Source organism: Varroa destructor, unplaced genomic scaffold (assembly GCF_002443255.2).
Source record: "Varroa destructor unplaced genomic scaffold, Vdes_3.0 BEIS01000003.1, whole genome shotgun sequence".
NCBI classification, from domain to species: Eukaryota; Metazoa; Arthropoda; class Arachnida; order Mesostigmata; family Varroidae; genus Varroa; species Varroa destructor.
Genome location: NW_019211456.1, coordinates 18,596,077 through 18,619,942, shown reverse-complemented (window position 1 = coordinate 18,619,942; position 23,866 = coordinate 18,596,077). Strand labels below are relative to the sequence as shown.

The 23,866-nt window shown below is 38.6% G+C and overlaps 1 protein-coding gene across 16 annotated transcripts; it reads right to left on the bottom strand.

Annotated features, from left to right (window-relative positions):
- Positions 1 to 7,582: 7,582 nt before the first annotated feature.
- On the bottom strand, positions 7,583 to 22,103 carry LOC111247324 (glutamate receptor ionotropic, kainate 2-like). Of its 16 annotated transcripts, XM_086984934.1 has the most exons (19): positions 21,680 to 22,102; positions 20,250 to 20,348; positions 19,351 to 19,521; positions 19,045 to 19,201; positions 18,480 to 18,589; positions 17,904 to 17,949; positions 17,586 to 17,673; positions 17,096 to 17,259; positions 15,812 to 15,971; positions 15,166 to 15,238; positions 14,579 to 14,869; positions 14,317 to 14,472; positions 13,786 to 14,013; positions 13,115 to 13,309; positions 12,466 to 12,827; positions 11,941 to 12,139; positions 9,261 to 9,486; positions 8,542 to 8,795; positions 7,583 to 8,330 (listed from the first exon to the last, which is right to left on the bottom strand). In XM_086984934.1, the coding sequence occupies exons 4-19, from the start codon at positions 19,175 to 19,177 to the stop codon at positions 8,163 to 8,165; spliced, it is 2,853 nt and encodes a 950-aa protein (XP_086841060.1). In that variant the 5' UTR covers positions 19,178 to 19,201; positions 19,351 to 19,521; positions 20,250 to 20,348; positions 21,680 to 22,102; the 3' UTR covers positions 7,583 to 8,162. The 16 variants fall into 16 exon arrangements, with proteins under 16 accessions (XP_086841060.1, XP_086841059.1, XP_086841061.1 ...); XM_086984933.1 differs by lacking the exon at positions 20,250 to 20,348; XM_086984935.1 differs by lacking the exon at positions 20,250 to 20,348 and having other exon boundaries at positions 21,821 to 22,102.
- Positions 22,104 to 23,866: the final 1,763 nt, after the last annotated feature.

Below are 23,866 nucleotides of genomic sequence, written 5' to 3'. Positions count from 1 at the left end.
TGCAAGAGGCTTATGAAGCTCATCTGAGTCCAAGAGAGCAATGTTATAAAATTCAAAAAAGAGACAAGGAAAGAACGTCTAGTGAGAATTTAGAGGATTCCTCTCTAACGATTGAAAATAATTATCTGCGCTTTAGATGGGCTATGCTTCGGTCCGATATTTGATAACTTCATTTTCGGAGGTGGAAATCACCAGTGCATACACTATGACTGGGCAAATACTTGGATCGACGCACTGGGGCGATCGTGAAAACTGTGCACTCATTGAATCTTTCTTTTTTATTGTTTTCTAAAGCTTAATGTTGTATGAAGCCTAGTTGTATCATACGGCCCAATATATACGGCAACCCAAAGAACAGCTTTGTTTTACATTAAAGTATTATTTGAATCGTGAAAGACCCTACAAAAAATATTTTTTTTTTTTTCGTATCACAGATATTCAAATTATTACATTTCTGGTCAATATTTTGTTGATAATAGTGAGCTATTGTAACATAAACTTCAAGAAAATCATTTTTAGTATTGCGGTGCATTCTTGCCCAATTGCTACCTATAAATCCAGTGTTGTTCGTTTTCTAGCGTATATCTTATATTTGTGGTACTCCCATAATAAGAAGTTCACTGAAGTCGGGTCTGGGAAGCGGCAAACCAGTTTGAGTAATCTTTTCGCCTGACCCATTTGTTTAGAAGACTATCATAAGGATACGCTCTCATATTGCGATGACAGTGCGCAGGTGCTCCATGCAATGTTTCACGTAGTAGAGTTGGTATCGCCGTTAGGCATTCCGTAAAATCGCTGGCTATCAGCATGAAAAGAAGTGCGTCAACACCTAACTTCAAACGTAGTCCACAATGTGTCCCTAAGATTACGAGCCAAATACATTACCAACTAATCTATTTCGTAAGGCTGTACCGTGGCGGAAAAATGTTATTCATTTAAGTCCTGCTGAACGCGTAGTACAACAGATTCTTGACGGAAGTTGGAGTAACTTGCAGCAGTCACTGGACTGCCAGAAAGAAATATCCAAGTAATTCTTTGCTCGAAATGCCGCACCATACTGTCAATTCCAATTGGTAAATTTATATTGTGTTCTATCGTAATGTGTAGACTTAGAGTTGCACAGTAAGTAAAATTATGTCGATGAACTGCTTTTTTTAAAAATTTTTAATTAATATATTTAATTTAAATGTAGTCTCGTCGCTATTATTTTCGCAAACAATTATTTTCTTAAATTGTTTACATTTTTCTTTTAAATATTATTCATAAAATAGTTTGCTCTAGTCCAGATGATCTCCACTAATAGCATGTACGATTGTCAAAATGTAACTTTTTCATTTACAACTTTGTAAGACACTTGATTTGCTGGTGCCGAGTTCATGACTTGATTGTCTTACAAGTGTTTGCGATTTTTTTGCTATAACTTTTCGTAGTAGTAGTAGTAGTAGTAGTAGTAGTAGTAGTAGTAAAATCGCTAATGTTTGTAGTTTTTTGGAACGTTGCCTTTAAATATCCCGTACAATTCCCTTAGTCTGACTAATTGTGAACTGCGTGGGTGGATATGCCAGAAGTTCTCTGCGGTATTCTTTTCGTACTTCAGTTGCACTTCATACCTCCAACATTATTTTCCAACACATATTTTTAAGAGTTAATTCTATGTTCAATTATTGTTCTTAATTGATTACATCCCGAAAAAGATACTAGTCGCTCAATCATGTATATATCTTTTTGAAGTACTATATTAAACGGAAACAAACCGTCCTATATGTGCTATACAACAAGCTCGCTTAGGGCATGGTCAAGTATTAGCCAAAGTTCCTCGTTCGAATGCTTATTGAAAGGACTAAGGTTAAATTGAACGGAGCCTGAAAACAGTCCTGTGTTTTTAGGAAATGACTACGAGCTGTAAATGATTATTAAGCAAGCCGAATCCATAAAAAGCAAATGAAGACAACACGTTAGACTTCGTGTTTGGGTGGTTCACAATTTTGCGTACATTTTACTCAATGTACATAATAATAGGCTCCATTGGTTAGCCTGGTTAGATGTTAGTCTCTGTAACAAGATAATTATATTTCTTTTTAATCGTATAAAAATATATCAAACGTTAAAGGAGACCTGGCACTATAATTTACAGGCTGCAAAATCAACTCCTGATCAAGTGTCCCAGTAGTAAACTACAAAGTGCAGTTGGCATTGAACCAATATATGGACACTGATTCTTTAGCCGGTTACTTTCGATCGTGCTGGTAGTAATGCTACGGTTGTACGATTGACCCCGTTAAGAAGCAATTTGCAAGAAGCAGTGTTCCTTTTCGAGTAACACGAAACCAGATGCAAGAATATGTACACGCATGACCGAGAGAGACATAAACAGATACAAAAACTATTTTCAGAGATAAACATATCAGCTGGTGGCTCTATGACTGAATAGCACGGTTGTATTCTACCAGATGGGAACACATACGAACAACATGAAGGCTTGTACAGTAAATGCTGGTTAAACTCTACATGGCTATAAATTACGGAAGCCTATAGCTCTCCCACCATATCGATGACGTTTTAAAAGGTTACTTCAGAAAAATTCTAATCCGAGCTCGAAGTCTCAGTCTGATAGGCTATGCCTTACAAACGCTTATATTGGTATTTCTTAGATCCAACCTAAGACGGATGAAGACGTAAAGGTGCTGGCAGATGATGGACTTGAATAGGTCGGGACGAGTCGCATAAAAAAAAGCAACCAGTGGAGAAGGTGATGTATCAATTGACCTCGAGCATATGCCGTCATGCAGACGCGAGGTAATCAATTTCAGAGTTATATCGGATCATATGTTGAATCTAAGACGTAATAGTTGGGTAGGAAGCGGCCGACTACGGAAATGCCAGAAAGGATAAAATGTACAAGACTTAAGTAATGTTTGCAAAAGAAAATAACGAGTATTTCTATAAAATAAGTGGTTCTGAGACAGGAGAAAGGAAATCATACGTAAGACAGAAGATTTATATAATAGGTACAAATTCAAAAGAAAAAACAAAGATGGAGAATTCTGTCATCGCATTTTGACGGTGATAGTTACAATAGAAAGGATGTAGACGGAGTTAATGATTTCTTTTCAGCAGAAGAGCCTTTTTACAGGTTAGCACTAGGGACAAGTTGCATCGGAAGCCTAATAATAGCCTGAAAGATCCCTTACGAAATAGACTAACTTAAACAGACTAACTTAAACGTCATACGTAAAGTTTCCGATCTGATAGTAGAGCAATTAACCATGCTTTAGAAATAAAGAGAATTCTATATGAGGGATAATTTGGCTTTGGATAGGACTAGGACATATATAAAGTCTACACTTTGTCTACAGTCGCAAATTCAGGAAAGTCTAGAAAAGTGGTATATCAGCAGTTGGTTTCTAACAGTTTTGGAAAAGGCGGCTTCTGGTAAGGCTTAAAAAATTAAATTTTTAGAGGTAGCTCTGTGCATCAGCCAATGATATCATGATGAAAACAAGCAATACTTTAAGGTAAATACTAAAACCTGAAAAGCATGTCTTATTTACCATGGCATACCCCTCTCCCCCCTCCCCCCTCCCCCCGGAGAGACACCATATCACCGACAGCATTTACGATACAATATAGATGGCGTGCTCATGGATCAATACAGATACGACACCTGCATCAAATGAATCGGCGAAAGGACGTTTGAGAAAACTTTTGCGTGTTCAGTCATAGACTTACACAAGAGTGCTGGTTTTAAACGGGAAAAACCACGTTACATGGTTGTTAACCCCCAATAAATAAGCTCCAAGAAAGGTTAGGAGTTTCCAGGATAGTGTATCAAACTAACACTTAGAGGTCCTACTAAATCTGGGATGAACTTAGTCAAAGCATGTGAGAGTATTACTGCTGAAATTTCATGCACAAATGCGGAAATCGATTCCTTTGGCAACCGAAAAAATTGTGGACGTATCTGGTATTTGACATGGTATTTGCTGGCATGTGAAGCCTTCTTCCCAACGTTTCGAAAACTGCTAGAGGTATTACGGAATACCTGTATTAGAAACATTACAAACTATTACAGATATTACCCAAGGCATACCATGAAAGAGATGCATCTGCTACTAATGGACCTTATTATTCGGCGAAACAGCTTGGCAGTTTGCCTACGGTAGTCTCGACGAGCACAACATAAGTATCCACCTAAATCAGACTTTCTAGGGTACACCCGTGGAAAGCTGAAAGATTAATCTTACAGCTGGATAAATCGCTTCCAGTGGGGTTGTTGAATAATCAAACCAGATCGCTGCAAATTTCAAAAGAACAACATGAGAATTTCTAACAGCATTTTCCACTAAACACTTAAATAAAATACTTATCAAACACGACTCACCTTAGCCCTAACAGAATTAAACAAGTTACGCGTGAGTGTAACAAGCACTGAAGAAGTCATACTGCACTAAATATAAACATCTCAAATGGTGACAAAAAAATACGTACACACACTTCAGCCACCAGCGTCGGTACTACTGGCCTGAGGGTGATACACACTTGATAAAAAAAGAGGCTTATGCAGTTCCATTTCCATATGGGCAATCTCGATTTAAACTCCCTGCGATAAATGTACGCGTTTGGCCAAATATAAATCGGCAAGATTGACTTTTTCAAACACCAGCTAAAAAGCTTATTCCACCTGTTCAAGTGATATTTTACGAAAAAAAAAAATTCTGCTTCGAGCGGATCAACTAGAATAACCTTATTTTATACAGTATTCTAGTGCGCATTGGCGAGTTTGCGCAAGCACGAACTGCCGAGACGAAATCATCAAAGTCGAAAATTCTTCGACCTCTTACTGCTGCCTTGTCCGTCCAATTTTCTACCCTTGTTGAAAAAATGACTAAATTTTCAGTTCGGGTATTATGACAATAGATGCAAATTTACTTCATCTCACATAGATACGTTACTTAGATCACGAATACTCTGTATGTTTCTCTTTAAACAGAATCTCGTACTGAAATCTATTGACATAACAGGTAGACAGCCAATTAGCCTTTGCCTTGATGCGGCGACAGGTGCCCTTTTTCTGGCTGATGAGCATAACCTTCTCTCGGCTAGTCGTTACTCAGATGCGAGCAATTCAGATGCAACATTGACTCGGGCAGTCCGTTGTATGCTTCAGTACATCGAGAGTGGTGATTTAAAGGAAAAAGAGTACGATAAAATTACTATCTGAGATGGTCTGGAATGTTTATTTAATATTTTCTTATTTTTACTGACATCATTGAAACATGCAATGGAAAGTTAGTTAATCTTTAGTCTTGTACAGAGTTGCGCCACGGTTTGAACGTCTAGTCAGTATTTCGCCGCAATTACATTATCATATTACTATGTACGAACGTAGGTGACGTGATATTTATTTTTGATTAAGCTAAAATTCCTAGTAGCACAACCTTCGCTTATAATTTTGATTACAGGCACGCATCATTGTCACATAAGTGTACTCATTTATTATACTCTACTTTCCAGTATCCATTCTTACAGGGTCTGCTCAAGTTTGCATCCAATGAACCCTAACGTAACGGTTTGCCCCATTGTCTTCAATCTGTATTGCAGATAAGATGCACTCCTTCAGTACAGTTGCACATTGGCATTTGATACGTATCGAATGGGTTTTCGTAACTTTGGATATCCGTGAAAGTTACGTAAACTATGAGTTGGCTAAGAGATGGTCCCGAACTAGCAATACATGTTGGCCATATGGCCATATTTTGACCTAAATATTTTCCCGTAAGTCAAAAGGTTTTCTATAATCTTGGTTTCTCATATTTGATTTTTAGTATATAGGAATTTACGAACCCTAGAATCGTTCTAATATAGAAAACTTAGCCTATATCTACCAGACCGTTTATATAAAAGTTTTTTTATTAAATAGTATTTTTGGGTAGAGTCCGGACAATCAAAACTTCGTTCCTAATTGTAATTCTTCATTTCTTTGAAAGGCCAGTAAATGCAAACTAATGATTTGATAAGCTATCTATTAGATGAGTGTTCCCGGTGGTACCGCTGCAGTAGTAACGAAGTGGAGGTAACCGTTGGGTTCGAAATAGTAAAGCTAAATTATTTAGTGTAAGCTGGTAGCCTGCAGCTGACAATCACGTTAGTTAAAATGAGTCCGAATGATACCAAGGTAAGCGTCGCTACTTAAAAGTCTTATTCGTAAGCTAAAGTAGCCTATAAATTTTTATTTCCCAACCATATTGTTATATAGTGATAACACGATCCTATTGAGCCGTTTCGTTAAACGTGCTACGCAGTACGTATAAATTAATGCCAGGCGAAATTCGGGTTTTGCTTATAAGCGAGTGCTAGTCTAATTAGTTGCGTCATATTATATATATATATATATATAGAAACTCTAATATGACCTATGCCGAGTTCGTGACACATTTATCAAGCATGATTCGCTATTCTTTTTTGGAGTCCACATGAGGAAAGAAGAAAGATTCAGGACTGTATATCAAGTAACATATTCACAATAAAGATCTCACAATTTTTGAATTACTGTTGAAAATTCTAGAGGTGGTCATGTGCCACTCTACGTCAGTTCTTTATTGGTAATCTGTACCTATTTTGATTTAGGAACTGAAATCGTGTAAACAAAATGAAACATTTTGGGGAAGGATATAAAGATGTTTTCATTGTTGGCCTATTTTAGGTTAGCCTGCAGTTACGTATGCGAGTCGACGATAACATAGGTGAAAAGTAGGAATTTGTCACAAAAAACTAGCAGTATAAATTGTGCAAAGTCACTTTCAGCTACTGCCTCCCTCCCTCTCTCTCTCTCTCTCTATATATATATATATATATATATATATATATATATATATATATATATATATATATTCATAACACTATTTAAGGGGATATTCATATATATCCCATAGCTGTCATATGGCAAAAAATTTTAAATAATTTCCTTCTGTTAGCTCAGTTGACTTGCTTTGAAAGTAGCAATAGTTTTCGCATGGTATGCGAAAAAGTTTTTGTGCGAGTGTAAAGTTAGTAAAAATCTCAGTATCAATATCCCGAATGTACCTTTTTTCTTTGTCGTGAAGCGACAGCTAGCGATGTATTATGTTGTATATTGTATTTGTATTTGTACTGGCTGACCAGGTGCCGAGATAGGTAAGGCGGCCAATTTAGGTTCATCAAGTTTTCGATTTAATACGAGCTGGTTACGTTTAATCAGCGTGGATACTGCGGTACTTTTTATTTACAACATATTTTAAATTCATCTTTTCCGAGAATATCATCATCACCGTAATAGCGACCATGAACACGGGCCTGATAATAACTAAGCAAAGAACGCTAAGTAACCTAATAAAATTTTTATGAAACAATCATACAGATCATTTTGTGTTTTCAACCTAACGCAAGATAAGATTATGCTGTTATTTTTAAATGGAATAATTTTATAAACTATGGTAGAAAGACAGCAGATCTGTTGGTGTTGACCGGCTTCAAATTCACTCAAAAAAACACTGACTCTAGCCTAACTCGAAAACTAGAAAGCAATTGATAGCACAGCAGCTCATTCGTGTAGAAAATAGAGCTTGTAGTTTTATTATTATTATTAGCAGCTTGACGTAAGTCTATTGAAGTCGACAACATATTTGTGCGTCCTGGTTTAAATTTGTTATTTTAAAGTTATCGCCGTAATACTTGCACACTCTCTGTATTACATCGTAGTTTCCAATGTTAACTGGCAGGAGATGGATAGCAATGAATGCATTCGCATTAGCGGTGTTTTAATAAATATAAATGTTTATAAAGTTATGTTATGTAATTTTAAATTAACAACAAAAGTTAATAACACAAACCATCTTCAAGAGCCACTTGATAGTCGCTATTTGGTTTATCGTATCGGAACACCTCAATAATGTAGCGCTAAACTTGAAGTACGTGAGCTATCGTTACTATCATGTAGGTGGTTGTGGAGACGATGACGTCGACCTGCATCATAATTTCCTCTATCTGAACATGAGCAAAATTCCGGTAAAATGTATAAATCATGTTCTGAACACTTTATATTTATTTCACCTATCGTTTTCTTTTCATTTTTAGGGGTAGCACTTTTTAAATTGAGTTCAACTTTTTTTCAGCAAGTTAATAGTTTAGGTATTTAACGTAGCGAACACCTGGCTCGCCTGCCTTGAATGACCCGATCTTCTCGAGGCAGCGTCGTCGGCTATCGAATTATCTGCGCTTTCAGGGTTTGGCCGTGAACCAGTGCATGTCAACACTAACTTCAGCTCGCGAAGAAACTCGACTAAGATGTGGTCCTGGAACAAAATACATATAATTAAACTGTACCTTATAACCAACATATCTGAGTCAGCAGCACATCGAATCAGACGCGTGACAACAATGGCAGGCTAGAACCGAAATTTCAATACCACTAAAATCAGTCCTTCTAAACTAGCATTTAGGATTTAAGTACATATCTAATTCGATAAGGCCATGTAACATATAACGTTTTCTATTCAAGCTTACTCTCTCGCCGTAGGGAGCTTGGGACTTTTCCCACCAAAACTCAATAAGTGCGACAAAGACGCCTATTAAAACGCCACCGTACAGCGTATAGAAAACACCTCCGAGGGATTCCATACTCATCTCAGCAGAATCATCTTTAACTCTGTCGCAAGGTTCGCCAGGGATTTTCCACCAAAGGTCCTTAAGCTCTTGTAGAACACCTTTCTCTTGCATGATGATCAAATGATGCTCCAGAATGCCACGTACTTGAGATCCTGTTATAAAAAAAAAAGGAAACCTTTGATGTAAATGGATTAGAATGTTAGCTCCGTTTAAATTAATATTCATAAATTACAGAGAGACAGAAAATTGAGTGTCTACATAAAAATTAATATTTCTTTATAAATGCAAGTTGTCTCTATAAAAAAATGATGGTTTGGTGACTTAATCCTTAAGGACTATGCGTGAGTTGACAGGCGCTACAATTCCGTCAGTGTTTTTTCAAAATGATGTTTATAGCCTTACAAATTGGCTTTACTTCCCTGTCCATGGTAGCACTAAGTGTGTATCATGCTAATCTTTCTATCTAATTTAGAGTAAGACAGTGAGAGTTTACTCTGAGCAATTTATCATTGAGCTCAAACAACTCTTTCGCAAAATTTTATAGCTTTATTTCGTTTAGATGTTCGCCTTTTGAATGTATGTATCCATTCAGCGTCATTGTTTGTGGCATTACTTACCCTGGGGTGTGGCAATACCATAGCCCTTGTTGTCCAGTAGGCCTCCGATTTTTGTCAGATTACAATTCCTTTCAACAAGATAATCAATGGATGTCACCTCCATCAAATATGCATAGTCGCCTTTTAACACCCGTTGTATACCTTCTTCGTTTGTCTTTGGAAAGACGGACGGCTTTTGGGACTCCATGTACGCCCACATGCGCTTGTAGACAGTGTTGTTGCTGTTCTGTTGATATTTGATGACGAGTGATAGCAAAAGTCAACAATGAGCCACGGCAGAATGTACGTTTAATTTATTAATTGTTCTGCTCCGCATCCCTAGGATATATTAGGAAAAGCTTTGGCGGGCGATTTTTGATAGGCTTGGATTTTTGGTGAAGAAATTTATGGCTTTTTTAAGTGGGCAATATTAATTGCCCATTAGGTCGTCCAGATAAGCCCAATGGTTAGCTTTTTTAAGGCGTATTACGGTTCCAAAATTTTTTTTGGCCGGAATTTTTCGGACGACACTTCTACGATTGACACCTACTGATATCTCTTGATTAACGGTATTCAAAAATTACAAGCTGATCAAAGAGATATTTGGAAATGACTAGTGAAGAGCTAGGGCTCCGACTGAGGATGCAATCGCGGTGAATGGTGGTTATATTGAATAGATTTTTTGGCGAATAACATTTGTTGCGTATGCTAGAAGTGTCACCCCTGAACGCCATTTTTGTTCGACGTAACCGCCATCAACTGTGCCTGCACCTTCAGTTTAAAACCCAAACCGCTCACTAGTCATATTCAAAATATTTCTTCTTCATTCATCTGAAAATAATTTTTGATAGCAACAATATGTCAAGCAATATCGGTAGGTATAAAATTGTTGAAGTTTGCTTTGAGGATGCTACATATTTTTCCATCATAGCGGAATCAGGTTTTGGACAGAGGATAAGCCACGGCTTCCAAAGCTGCCAACAAGTCCGATAAATACAAAATAAAGTAGCAAGTTTCAAAAAAGCTAATTGGTGAGGTTTCCCTTCAAAATGCCCGTCGATTTCTGTCTAGAAATGTAGGCATATAAAAATGGCTGTTTAGTTGTTTTTAGGAGCCGCATGAAAACTAGCAATAACGTACATACTCTATTTTGGGAAACAGAAAGAGTTTCTAGTGTCGCTGACACTTTTGCCGATAATAGCTGGTTCTTACTTAAATTGTTTTACAATCGCTGCGACGAGTCTATCTGATTCGTACGGTACCAGGTGTAGTGGAGAACCGTTACAACGATTGGTCTGTCAAACTCTTCTATAATTTGAATGTACCATCTATGTCTTATGATATAAATATATGCGATATATGAAAAATTTATAATGTGCCTGTCAGGTTATGCGTTTTAGAGCTATTTCGACCTGTCTGGGCTTGGACCCTATTTCTTTCTATTCAATTACTTCTTGTATTGGATAATGGAAAAAGAATTGACGATCTTTGTGACGATAACGTCAATGTCACTTATTTCAGGTGATACGAGCTTGTATCGTTTGAAAACTCGGACTTAGGTGTAGTGAATGTACCAAGATTATCGGGCATGTCTTTATTCTGACCCAAGATAGAGCGCTTTGAATGTAAGCACCATTTCACAAATACAAAATTTCTTATATTTTATAATGATATTACGTTACATTTTATATGTGCATATAAGCCTATAGAAAACGTGTGGTCGTGTTATGGAGAAAAAAACGGTTTAAAAAGCGTTTCGGTCTTTCGCGTTCTGGAAATTACAATGTGAAAAGCAGTCGCAATGGCGGACTAGAAGTGGATGATATTATTACGAAAGTGGAAAAAACCGACACCGCCAAAAAATTCCATCAAAGACCTCTATCTGCAAAAGAAACTCCATACTCTGGGTGGCGCATACAGCGACCCAAAATAACGTTCTCAATCGAATTTCGAACTTGAGCTATTTCTAGAACGGGCAAATGAAAAAGAGGTTGCATTTGATAATAACGATGTTCAAATAAAAAATTGCTTTACAGCCTGTGACAACGTCCATACCGACGTCAAACAAGGTAATGCTTTGGGTTTGGTGGAACTTGAAAGGTATCCTGAATTACTATCGTCGATTGCCTTAGCTCTTCACTGCTAACAATTAGCGAAATTACAATAACCTATAGAAAAATCGATCGAAACCACCGAATCGAAGAGGCGTCGTCCTTCATCGTGACGATGCCAGACCACATACATATCCAGCTATCCGATAAAAATGCAGACAACTTCGTTGGATTAATTAATATATCATTATAATTTATCCGTCGGATAGTCCGCAGCTTTAGCCGCTAGACTAGTTTGGGTATCTTGAGAATTTTTCAATGGTGTTTTGATAGAGGATGCCAAAGTCATTTGCCATAATTTTTCTTCCAGAAATCGCAGAAGTTCTAGAGTGATCAAATTATCCTGTTACTCTTTTGTTACTGCAAAAGGTCATTCCGCGCATACTCAGCTAAGTGATGCTCCTCTGAACTGCAGAAAAATATTTGCTTCAGTTTCGGTTTACGAACCGTAAATGACCATTCAATATAAATATATAACTACACATCTATGGCCCTATACAGGTAAAGCAAGTGGCTGTGGAGCAATAGTTCCTACCAGGCAAAAGCAGAGCTGAGTCAATCCGTTTCAGTATATATATGGAGTCTAATACCTGGAAAAATCTCTTGGTGGATCCGCCATCTTTTGCACCATACGCAATATCAGTTTGTTTTGCAAGATCGTTTGCGTTCTCAATTGGTGAACTCATGCGAGCTGCAGTGAGAAAGGCGGCCAGATTAGCCGTATAGGACGAAATCAGGATGAGACAGAAGAAGTACCATAACGAAGCCAGTGTACGAGTAGAGACAGCCCTGTGGAACAGAAGAACAATGTACTGCAGCATTTATAATAATAGGTTTAACGGAATTCCACAAATTTAAGCCTATTTGGCTAATGGCGGCAACGCAAAATGGATAAATTGCTCGGAGTAGGCTTACAAAACATAAAATAGTTCGAATATAGGATACAAAAACTTAGGTTATAGCAGTTACCTTTTCAAGGGCCCCTTAGCCTTGCGAAACATCGAATGAAATTATACGTGTGTACATATACGTAAATGCCATGCTATAAAGTTAAAATACAATTTATTTAAGGTGAAACTTTCCCAATATATCAGTTATAGATTTCATAAACTGACCTGGGAACAAGATCTGAGCCTTGTTGCATAATACTGCCCATAGTAAACCAAAAACAGTCACTGATAGTTCCGAACTGATTTTCCGGTTCGGAATCGGGATCACATGGATGTGAGGGCACCCATTCGTACGGTGTAAAGCGGCCCAAAACATATACAGCGACTGTGATCAGAATATAGACAGTCAGCGTATAAAACCAGACAAGGGGTGAGAATGGATGCAAGAACGAGAACAACGATGGTGGCTGCATCTCTGGAGTTCGAAGTAGAATTGAGATTCCAGTATTCATGAACGGTGTCGTAAAGTCGACGACACTCTCGCGTTCGGCCGTTGTCGTCAGGTCTACGATTGCAATGTCAGCCTTCTGCATTGACAGAAACACATTAAACAATTATAATAAAAAAAAATTCTATTCTAATGGACACTTTACCCGCATTAGTTTTACATACAGTGTTCGCTATTAGGTCACCGTACCTAGGGTCTAGCTAATATTACAGATGATATATATACAACAGGTTCTTACACATATGTCATTAACACATTTACAAACAAGTCTTAGATACAACATACAATTGATCTTAGATCGGTCATGTTTATGTTATGCAGTTTCTATCGAGCTTTAGCCCTTATAGGGATTAGGCATCAACGCACGTGTTTCATGAGGTCACCGATCATTCCGTTCCAAACACCGCCGCCAATGTGCGAACCGTAAGCTGAATCCGGAGCAATGTAGAATTCCGGGGTAAAGTTGGCTTTTTCAGCCAACATCTTGATCAGATCAATCGCATATCCATAGAAACGATCTTGACCAGTAAGTGAGTGATTGATGATAGTGTACGGTGCGTTCTAATCCCGAGACGATCATCGAATCGTTTTGTGACAATTTTCGATGGATTTTAAAGGATGCATAAGAATATGGAACGAATTGCAAACGTATCTTGCATTAAACAACAGTTGTACAAAATACTACCCTCTGTTTATTTCTTTTTATGGTATATTTACGTGCGTATGCTCGGCTCACAAATGATTAGAAAAAAACTATATCAGAACTCGAACGATAAGCGACAGTGTCATCTCTACATTGGCGTGATCTCATTCCTTCAGTCAGCGAAGACGCTGCGATGGACTAAGCTGTGCTTTCGGCCTTACGGATCGCCGTCTTGCCGTCAACAGTTTAGCTTAAGCATGACTTATAAAAAAAGATTTCTATAGACAGCATTGGTCGCTCACTCTAGCTACGTATTCTTAATAGATTGCTCTATCTATCCCTGATATTTTCACAATAAGCCGACATTTGCTTACGTTGGTTCATAGCAACTTGCCTCCACAGTGACGACTTTGAGAATCATTCCGCTGACGGAGAACTCTACGTCGTGAACAGCTTCATCACCTTCCGGCTTATTAATGCCCGTCGTAGGATCCCAGGAACTTTTTTTAAGGAATGACCACTGTTTACTTCCTTTGTTCAATTCGAGTACGTCTAATGTGAACATATCGCGTTTGCCCTCTTTATCGAGGCGCACATCGCCCGTCAAACCACGAATCGTCAACTATACAGATGTGGTAATAGAAGTAGATTTTTAAACGTTGCCAAATGGAAAAAGAAAAAGGATTCATTCATTATACGCCCTGTAAATTGTTTCAAGCAATCATTGACGCCACCAGTTTAAAGCTCATCTCAAATAATTAGGAAACCCATCAAATTGTGTTTGACGACTTCTTCGCTGAACATACACAAAGAATTGCCTATTTACAACAAAAAAACACCTACATACTCTAATGACTATTTGTTAGATAAATAAACCGAATTTAATGTACATTCTGTGTACAATTCAAGCGATTATAATTCGCACCTCTTTCATGTGGTCGAGGAACAACTGTCCATAGTCCCAGTTGCTGTTTGTTTTATTGCAGTCTAACTGTTGAAAGCCGAGAATGTTCATCCGCAAAAGGTTGTGTACACCGTTAGCGATCAGAGATACGGCATCGTACATTAAGGCTTCCTCTGTCTACAAATAAAACAGGTTGTTACCATACGTGGTCAAGTACTCAAAGTACGCAGCAAATATTCAGCATTAATTAATAAACAATGAGTCATTTTTCTTGTTAGATTACCGTCAGTCGCTCAACATCTAGGTCATCGGGCGGCGTAGTACTTGGAGGAGCCCACACATTTGGCGCGTCGACATGGCCGAATATTGAGCTATCCGTGGGTAGCTGACTGTTGGATCTCGGTCGATTGTTGACTTCCTGAAATTCCGACCGTGACGGATCCACCAGACGAAACATCGTCACGTTCGCCAAATAGCGTTGCATTACGACCTCCTCCATTTTGTAAGAGTGAAAGTCCTTGAAACGCGTGCAATGTTCTGCGTTAGTGATGCTGATATGACGAAAAGAGTAGCTCTAAAGTAACGAAAAAACGAAACGTGATGTGTATAGAAGATATTTCGCCTACAGACTTGACGATGGAAAAATGTTTATCGAGCAAATTATTCCTTTATGTCAGATGTTTACGGACAAAGAATATATCTGTGGCCATTGAGCACTCATAACTTTTGTGAGAAAACTCTTTTGCTATGAATTACGCAGAACTGATGTCCAAGTTATCATGTCGTTTATCCTCAGACAACCTGGTATTGGCTATAGTTATATGTTCTCAATCAACTGCAAAACAATATGACAACTTCGCCGCTACTTACCAGGCCGAGTATCAGATAGGAGTGGTAAAACGAGCTATAAGAACCCTCAGCAGCCAGCAAAGCTTCTTTGACTCTAGATTGAGGACACAATGCGCAAGACGCGGAAAACATGAATTAGATAAACAACAGTTAATGCTTACACACTTAATACAACAGTTAATAATACATTTCGTTAATTCCTAGAACAAATCCTTATAGCTGAGGAACTCTGTAGCTTTATAAATACATACACAGGTTTTGCAGATCTTCGAATGTGTGGTAAAATATCTGGCCCGTTCATGATTCTCAGTGCTCGTAAGGTAACTTTAATGCAGTTGCAAGCGGTAATCGCACGGCAGGTTATTGCTCAACGAGATCTGCTGCCAACGGAGCAAGTTTCTAGCATATCTACTAGCATCTCTCGTTTTATTTCTTATTCTTTCTTCTTATTTTATACCGAACGCGAGATCTAAACTAAAAAACACTTTTCTGTCGTATACTCTTGGAGTGTTCTTAGCTAGCCGCACAAGAAGTACGTTACTTGTGCTTAAATTCGGGTGCCAATAAGCGTCCTGTATGTAGAGTTCGAGTTCAACAACTATCTCTGATCAGCTTTAATAATAACTATAAAGGTTTGATTAAAAAATTCTTGCATATACAAACTCACCTATCTGGCCGAAGCCCTATGATGACGTTGAAGTGGTTCCGTGTTCCGATATCTTTGAGCATCTTCTCGTAACTTAAATCTGGATCAAATTCGTATAATAATACGTCAGGCGCTGTCTGGTTAAAGCCGTCCGCGAGTACGTATTTCAGCATCACAAGCACTGTAAAGTTGAAAAAAAGTCAACCATATAATAATAACCATATAATAACATTCGAAGAGCATTGATACGTGTAACTTTAATTTAGAGACCGGATCTCGTATTTTATCTATACTTTGAGGAAATTTTGATGCATATGCTGACGTGATCTGACCCAAGGGACTTTAGTTAATGATTTCCGTAGCTATGTATCTTCAATGACGCATCACTTCGTTTATTGACTAAATATCGCACTTAACGGACTACATCAGTTGATGGAGCATCCCGCGCCAATGAACGGCCTCCCTCAAACACAACGTATTAGATAATCAGTCTTTCATGTCTCGGAACCTTTCTTGAAAAATGACGTTTAGGACGAAAAGAATGATTTATTGGAAACATGAGTGGTGGCACCTCTCTTTTTGTATTAAGCAGTCCATAAAAAGCTTCGCCAATCATTTTACAATCTTCATTTTGTCAGTGCCAAACATAATTACGGCAGCTCATTTTTCTGTGCTTAGATTTTCCAGCTTAGTTTCCAACTTAGGTTAGCTGAAAACTACTAATCGATGAATAAAAAGAAAAAGGGGCTAAAAAAATTTGAATAAAGTAAAAATTATTGTAACGAATAAGCGCGAAGCACGCTGCCAACTTTAGCAGTCGTCGCCCCCCAAAACTTCTCTGTGTACGTGAACTTATTTGAATTACCAGCATATAAGCGCAAGATGGTGCACGTTTGATTTCGTAGAATAGGAAAGTGCGATTGCGGTAATAAAGCTTGATTGATTTAGAAGGCTTTGTTCAGTAGGCATTAGTAGGGTACCTTCTCGTAGTACTCGCGATTATCGTAACCCCAAGTACTCTTGAGTGCCGATCCTAAATGAGCTTACAGCGCATATGAATAGTCGCAGTAAGATTTACGAGCGCGTGCCATGGACGGGATAGATGGAAAATTCCAAAGGCTATTTTAGGCCGTAAAGGTGTTTTGTGATCAGTGTACTCTGAATAATATATCTGTAAATACAAAGCTCCAGCCGTTTACCGATAAAAGATAGGATTTGTTCATTTCATAGCTCCCTATAGCCCAACGGTTTGGCTGCATGTTTGTCATTCAAATTTTTGGGTTGTGCTGTGATGATTCAACTGACCATCATCGGAATCGTAGAAAATCGCGAATTTCTTCCATTTCTTTTCGGATATGATGTCTCTGTAAGCCCGCGCAAGCAGGTCCGCCTCTGGGTACATCCGGAGCGTATACGGTGATTGGCGTTCATGTAGCTCCCAACTTGTTGAAACGTGCGGAACGTTGAGTCTATGAAACGTTCACGATTAAAATTTATTCGTAAATAAAATATTAGTTTATGATACACATTAATAATCGCAAATAAAATAATAAAGCTACTGTTAATGAACTTGGTATATTTATATGCATTAGCTATAATGGTTGTAGTAAATGGAGGCATGGATCGTCCCCGTGATGAGACTTTAGCGAGCCAAAAATGTCGTGACTAATACTGATCTCGTTGTTGTATTTGTTATCATCGCCTACGTATGCTGTAGTAAATTTCGTACAATGAGCGCATGTTAAGTACGAAATCTGCCTCGATAACTGTAACGGATAAAAAGATGCGGATTTACCTAAACGCTGTCGCCTTCACTAGTTCTTTAACGCTCGGAGAACTAGGACCAACGAAGGCTGCGACCTTATGCCGAGCAAGTTCACACACTGAGGGAACAACACGATAAAACAACGACTAACGAAAGTTATGCCAGACAAACTTAGGCGTCATATGTGACTTATGTTGAGTGATCAATGCAACTGCTCTATTATCATAAACCGCAACCAAGTGACATTTTCATTTCACTTATTATCTTTTCCGTTTCATTATGATAGATATTGTTAAATTATCAGTAAATGTATAGCTCTCCATTTTATTGAGTAAAATTAGTACGAACCGCGTTTTGATGCGCCGAAGCTGTCCTTTGGTGTAACGCGAAACATCTATAACGTGCGAACGTCAATTAAGGAAAGAAACCTATGCGAGCCCGCAGCTGTACACTCGTACACACAGTTGAATACATAATCGATGGCTCTTAAAATTGGTTTTCACTAGTCATTACGATCTTATCTTTCTACTAACCGCTCGTGGCGGATAGACCCCAAACATGCCGACATGTCATCGCAGAAACACAAACATCCGTCCAACCGTAGGAAATCTTAGATGATCAACAACTATATCTCAGACTTATATGTTTCGCCCAGACTTGTATGCTCATTAGAGCTTTGCTTGTAGTATTTTTATCCATCTTTTCCATTACTACCTGAAGAAAGAATCTCCTAACACCCGCCTACTGCCAGTAATATGAATATGACAATTAGGAATATTATGACGTCAACTTTAAAAGAGCACCAATAGACATGCAGTGCAACCTTAGTCTCTATAGATTTTTTGTCCAACTGACCCACTATTTAATGGCTATTATTAAGCATGTATATTTTTCTATACCCAAACATTATCTACGGTTCATAACCTTTGCTTGAAATTTGGTAGCGCCGAGCATACCCAAATCCCGATTCACTCGGTCTACTGCTAACGTGAAATGATTCGCTAGACCTTCATCTTCCTGGTCAAAGATTCCTCCTGAAAGATAAACGCAGGACCATGGCACGAAGTTAACGAATTGCCACAGCCAGGGAGCGGCGACGCGATTCACGCCCATACAGCTTAACAAAAACAGGTTTCTCAGGGACGGTATAGCGAATACCTGTGTTTATCTGCCACCTGCAATCATGTTCTAAATGTGACATCTTGACTCTCCAATGACTCTGACTTACCAACACATCAAGGGCCAAATAAGCGTTCCCTATCAAAGAAGAGTCGAAAAATTCGTTCGGGTTGAAATTTGTTCACGCTTGCTTTCATATCGAAATAATGATAACTTATTAATTTGTTATCTCTTGGTTTTTGTTGGGATATAGAAAAGTTTACTGCATTCTGTTAGCAAAAACGTTACAGCATTATTAAAAATAACACTGTGTTAGTTAACTTGATTCCTTCAGTTTAGCCTACACGTAGAGAGCGAATACTACGCATACCGATATTAACATGATCTATTGCCTGACTACGGTGAAGCGCGCTGAGGAGTATAGACAATGACGCTAACGACAGCAGTAGCTGGCTTCGAACAGGATCTATTGTCGCGGCGAGGGACGCCGCAAAGGACGACATCTTTGCCCAGAAGAAACGTTCCTGCTAAAGGGAAAAAACAATCAAATAGCATCTACATTTAGTACTTACAGTTCATTTTCAAGCTTTCTCCAAATGTTTCGTGGTTAATTTCCCGTTCGTAAGAAGCTGTCGTTTCCTATATGTTATCTTAAAGAAAGAGTCTATTCTCGAACCCTATCTTCTGTAATCACGGCGTCAACTAGAGCGAAAAATATGGTCCCATGTATCAGTCCTGATTTTCTTCAAGAATACGGTGACGTAACGCAGTGTTTGAAAGACAGGTGCCCTTCCAAAATATTCGGAGACATCGGATCGTGTACGTACTCGTTAATCATGACCTTCGGCTAAACAAATGAACAAAGTACAGACATTTCATTGCAACCGTTATTTTCAATTGGATACTTAAGTCGCGAACAGCAAACCGTTGTGACATTCGTGGCGGTAATTCGTTCTGCGTATGTACCAATTACAGTTAGTATTAGTGGTTGTCTATGTCGATAGTGATGAACATCTCGATTTCTTGGATATACAGACGTTTCTTGAATGGATTTTGTGCTAAGAGCCGGTAATCAGCCTATTGTACACTGCTTGTAACAACGCAGATAAACTACACATTACGATCATAGATATGTTCTGTTATTTATAAATATTAAAGGCTACTATTAATCAGAGTTTTAGTTGTTCCTTGTAAGCTCCGCTAGGGAGCTGACGAATAGATAAAAAAAAGTAGACGATATTTTGAATCTCGCACGATACAGTGGCGGACAGGATAAAAATATAGAATGTCTGTGTTTTCAAAAAGAACTAGAAACAAATTCTGGAGAGATCCGATATCGGTAAACGCCGCGAATTTCAAATATTGATACTAGCCGTTTAGTCGCTACAGCGGAGAAGAGGCATTGCCACCACTGAACGCAATGGATTCACCTCATTAGATAAGTTACTAGTAAGTGACATCGAACAATTTCCCTTTTTTTTTTGGTCTATTAGTCTTTTATTCATCCTCAAATGAGAAAAAAAAATAGAGGGAAATTCTTACCTAGAACCTACGACTCAAAATAACTAGACTTACCTTAAGTCTTATTGACTATTAATCTTAGAGTTCATACATCTATGTTGCTTATGGTTGGTCTGACTGCATGATTTACAGGTACATTTTTGCACAGCAGGCCTAAACAGGACATTTAGGAGCACTTGTCACTTATAAGAGTTATTAATAGCGTTTGACTTCCTTTATCTCATAGTATACTCAAAATTTGGATTATCTGTATCATTTGAAGGGTACATATTTAGCTACAAGTGGATCAGGACGATGAGTAAAGTTAGTCACTAGATTAAATGTCTGTCACGAAATTCGACTAGTATTATCTCTACGTTGCGGTACTGGCTAAGCGGTTTATAACTAAGTCCAATCCAACTTGCTTTCTTTACTTTACGATTTGTCATCCTATTTTTTAGATGTGACCAAAGTCAGCGGATAATATGTTGAAGGCTACCTGAAAGTTATGACTATTAGATTCCAACAAAAATCATCGTCATCAGTAAATATATAACTGTTAGTAGTATCTTCGATATTTTTTGGAGAGTACATAGAAAGTCTTAGATCCAGAGCGTTTGAAAAGTGGATGAATTCGCGCTCAAGCGTAGGACCATTATAGCACAATATAAGTACTACTGTTAGGTTTTTCTGTTCCTTTATGGACGGTCGATTATTCAATCAGATCTCAATCAGATGAACGTTCGACTTCGAGGTTGTTACATGCCTCGTACTAGTTCCGTATGGCGTCGCGGCAACCGGAATAGATCTTCTTTTGTCAAAAACAGGTCATTCGAAATTTTATGTGACTTTAATTGTTCGTAAAGTAATTTAGGATTACTTATGCAATTTATCAAATTTTTTCTACTTTATACAAAAATCAACAAAGTACTTTAAATGAGAATGCTGTTAGCGATGAATTGTTGGAAGTTATAATGAATCAAATGGGAATGTACCTAAGGGACATCGATGAAGGCATAGCGTTTACAGTTTATGTCCGATTTCTATAGACATCCGAATGCAAAAATGAACTAAATAACATAAACATAGTAAAATATAGGTTTGCCTGTTTTTTGCTCAATCTGAACACAGAACTAATTGAAATATGTTTACCCGTTGAAAGGCCTTATTTTGGTCACCGTAAACACATTTATTGAGCATCAATGTGAAGTTTTAGAAAGATAATGGGCATTCGCTATAAAATTCATTCAAGTTGACACTGCTCCCAAATACAAGCTTTTCCAGGTGACCTTAGTCCCCTGGATCTTACTAGCCATGCGTATTGCACGGTCCATTTGCGTTTTCTCCCAGCTGTTATCTGAATCACCACTGAGGTGTACACACTGAAAACACTCACGAAACGATACACCTCAAGCACACGGAAAAGTCATACATAACCACAGCAGTAATAATACATCGTTTAATACTATCTGCAAACTCAACGTGCTCGAAGGAGTACAACTCACGTTAATAACTCTATGGTACAACGATACTGCTGAGTCGTCCGACAGTATTATTGGCGCATCGAAAATGTCTTCTGCAGAATCTTTCTATGTCAGGGAAAATTATCTCCGTCTTCGCGCTAGCCCTTCTATCTAACCACCTACCTTGAACCCTGCGGTCAGTTTCTATTGCCTACTGAGCTGTGGTCGTATGGCCTCTGGACGAACGATAACAACACGAAAGGGTGGTCAAACGAAAACCCAGAAAAGAAAACCTTAGGTCGCTTAAACCATGGATGAGAAAAGACGAGAAAAGAGGCCAGATTTCCTTTTCCTTTGTGTAACAGCTGAGGTATGCGCAAGTTGCCTTGAGGGTAACTCGGTGAGCGGGTTCTACTAGCGCGCCGACTGAGCGCGTTCGAGTGTGGGCCTTAGCCAAGAAGCCAGTTAATCGAGTAAGCTAAGCCTCGATCTAGACCGAAGCGCCACCCGCGTTTCGCGGACGGCGACACGGAAGAAGTCGGCCCGGGTACTGGTTGGCCATTACCAGACCCTTATGGTTTGCTTGCGAGCTGAGCGCTATAGGTTCCGTTAATGGGTATGACATTTAACTTTACAGAGATTCAAGTAGCGTCCTAGAACAGTTCGATATCGCACTAAACGCCTTCAAATGCCCGCGAGCGTCAAAATGCAGCTCGTATTCAACGTTTGCCAATTTCGGCATCGATGAGATCAGTGCGGACTACTCTATACACAGTTTTCGTTGATCCTTGGTTATAATTAGCTTACCAATGCTGGATTTTGCCAAAGCTTACCAAAGATTTTGCATGGGATAATATGCCTGGGTGTTCATTTTTAATTCAAAAATACCGATAGAAATCAATTAATGATGAGTAATACATACCTCTATTTAACATAAATGGAAAGACTAGGTACAATGTCGTAACAGACACAATTCGACGTTGGTACCGAGTGCCACCGTATTACGTGGCAGTGTGAAGACGTGCAACCGACTTGTCACCAAACTGAACACGTCGAAGTTTGCCAAGGCGCTGACTTTAACATATACGGTTCTATTATTTTATGTCGCGCGCGCTAATATCTGGTGACAGCTTCCTGTGAATCTATAGGTGGATGTTGATTCTACTTGGTAGAGACGTGTGTTTCACGTCGGGTCTAGAGTGGAGTTTTTAACAGCAGAAGAATGTACCGGAAACATACACGCAGGTCGTTGTAGCCAAAAGCCGCCGAAGAAACTGGTCAGAGTAAAATTTAGGATCGTTGCCGCAATAAAATGGAACGCGTTTTTCAGGTGAAAAAAAAACTGGACCTTAGCTGCTATTCCTACGATAGATTTCGCTAGCGCTGTTTTAGCATTGCTTCGAAAATTTGCCTGGTAGGGTATTTTAATAAAAGCAATTAGGAGAGACCGATGAGAAGAGATTGCTCTTTATATGCATCGTTTTTCCTATCATGGAAATTTCTACAGGCGCATCCACGCACAAATTTGAACCTAAGCGACCTTTATGTCGCTTTAGCTAATACGTCGATCATATGCTTTATTGGCACATTTGCTAACATCATATACGTTCTTATTACTTTTTTCGAAATTAGTTTGAGATCCTAATTGTGCTTGATTACAGTGTCTGGGTTACTAGAAATGAACGTACGCAATTAGATGGCCTTGACTAACATAATTTTCGCTTTGGATGCGCAAGCTTCCGTTGGAAGCTCTCGCTGTGCAGCGACACGTATCGTTTTAGTTGAGTTTTGTAGTTTTCGTGAAGCAGCTACGTTTGATGCATTGACCTAGAAGGTGAAGCTAAAGCTGCTAGAGCCTGGTGTGGAGGCGCAATTTGACAGCATAGTAGGCTTGTATTGCTTCGATAGAATAGGACTTTAGTTATTGGTCCTTGCAGCCAAACTTTCGTTCCTAACATTGCTCAGGACTACAGTTAGGTATCTGTTGACCTGTTTACGAATGGATGTGTTAAATGGACAAACTTGCGTAAACACGTAGCTAGGTAGTACAGGAAATAACTTACATATTACATACCATTTGCCGATGCGTATGTAGAGAAAAAAAGTGCGCATTTTGTAGCAATCAAAAACTTACTGCTTAGGTACTAGTGTTTCACTTAAGGTAGTACGTATTGCCGTTCTTTTTTTTTTAATATGATAGAAAAAATGTTCCCTATTAACTAACAAATA

Coding starts and splice junctions, on each gene's coding strand:
- LOC111247324 (XM_086984934.1), bottom strand. CDS start 19,177: ATGTCGTCCTTTGCGGCGTCCCTCGCCGCGACAATAGATCCTGTTCGA. Junction 17,260..17,585: donor GTGAAGGCGACAGCGTTTAG/GTAAATCCGCAT, acceptor AACGTTTCATAG/ACTCAACGTTCCGCACGTTT. Junction 13,310..13,785: donor TCAAAGTCGTCACTGTGGAG/GCAAGTTGCTAT, acceptor TCTCGGGATTAG/AACGCACCGTACACTATCAT.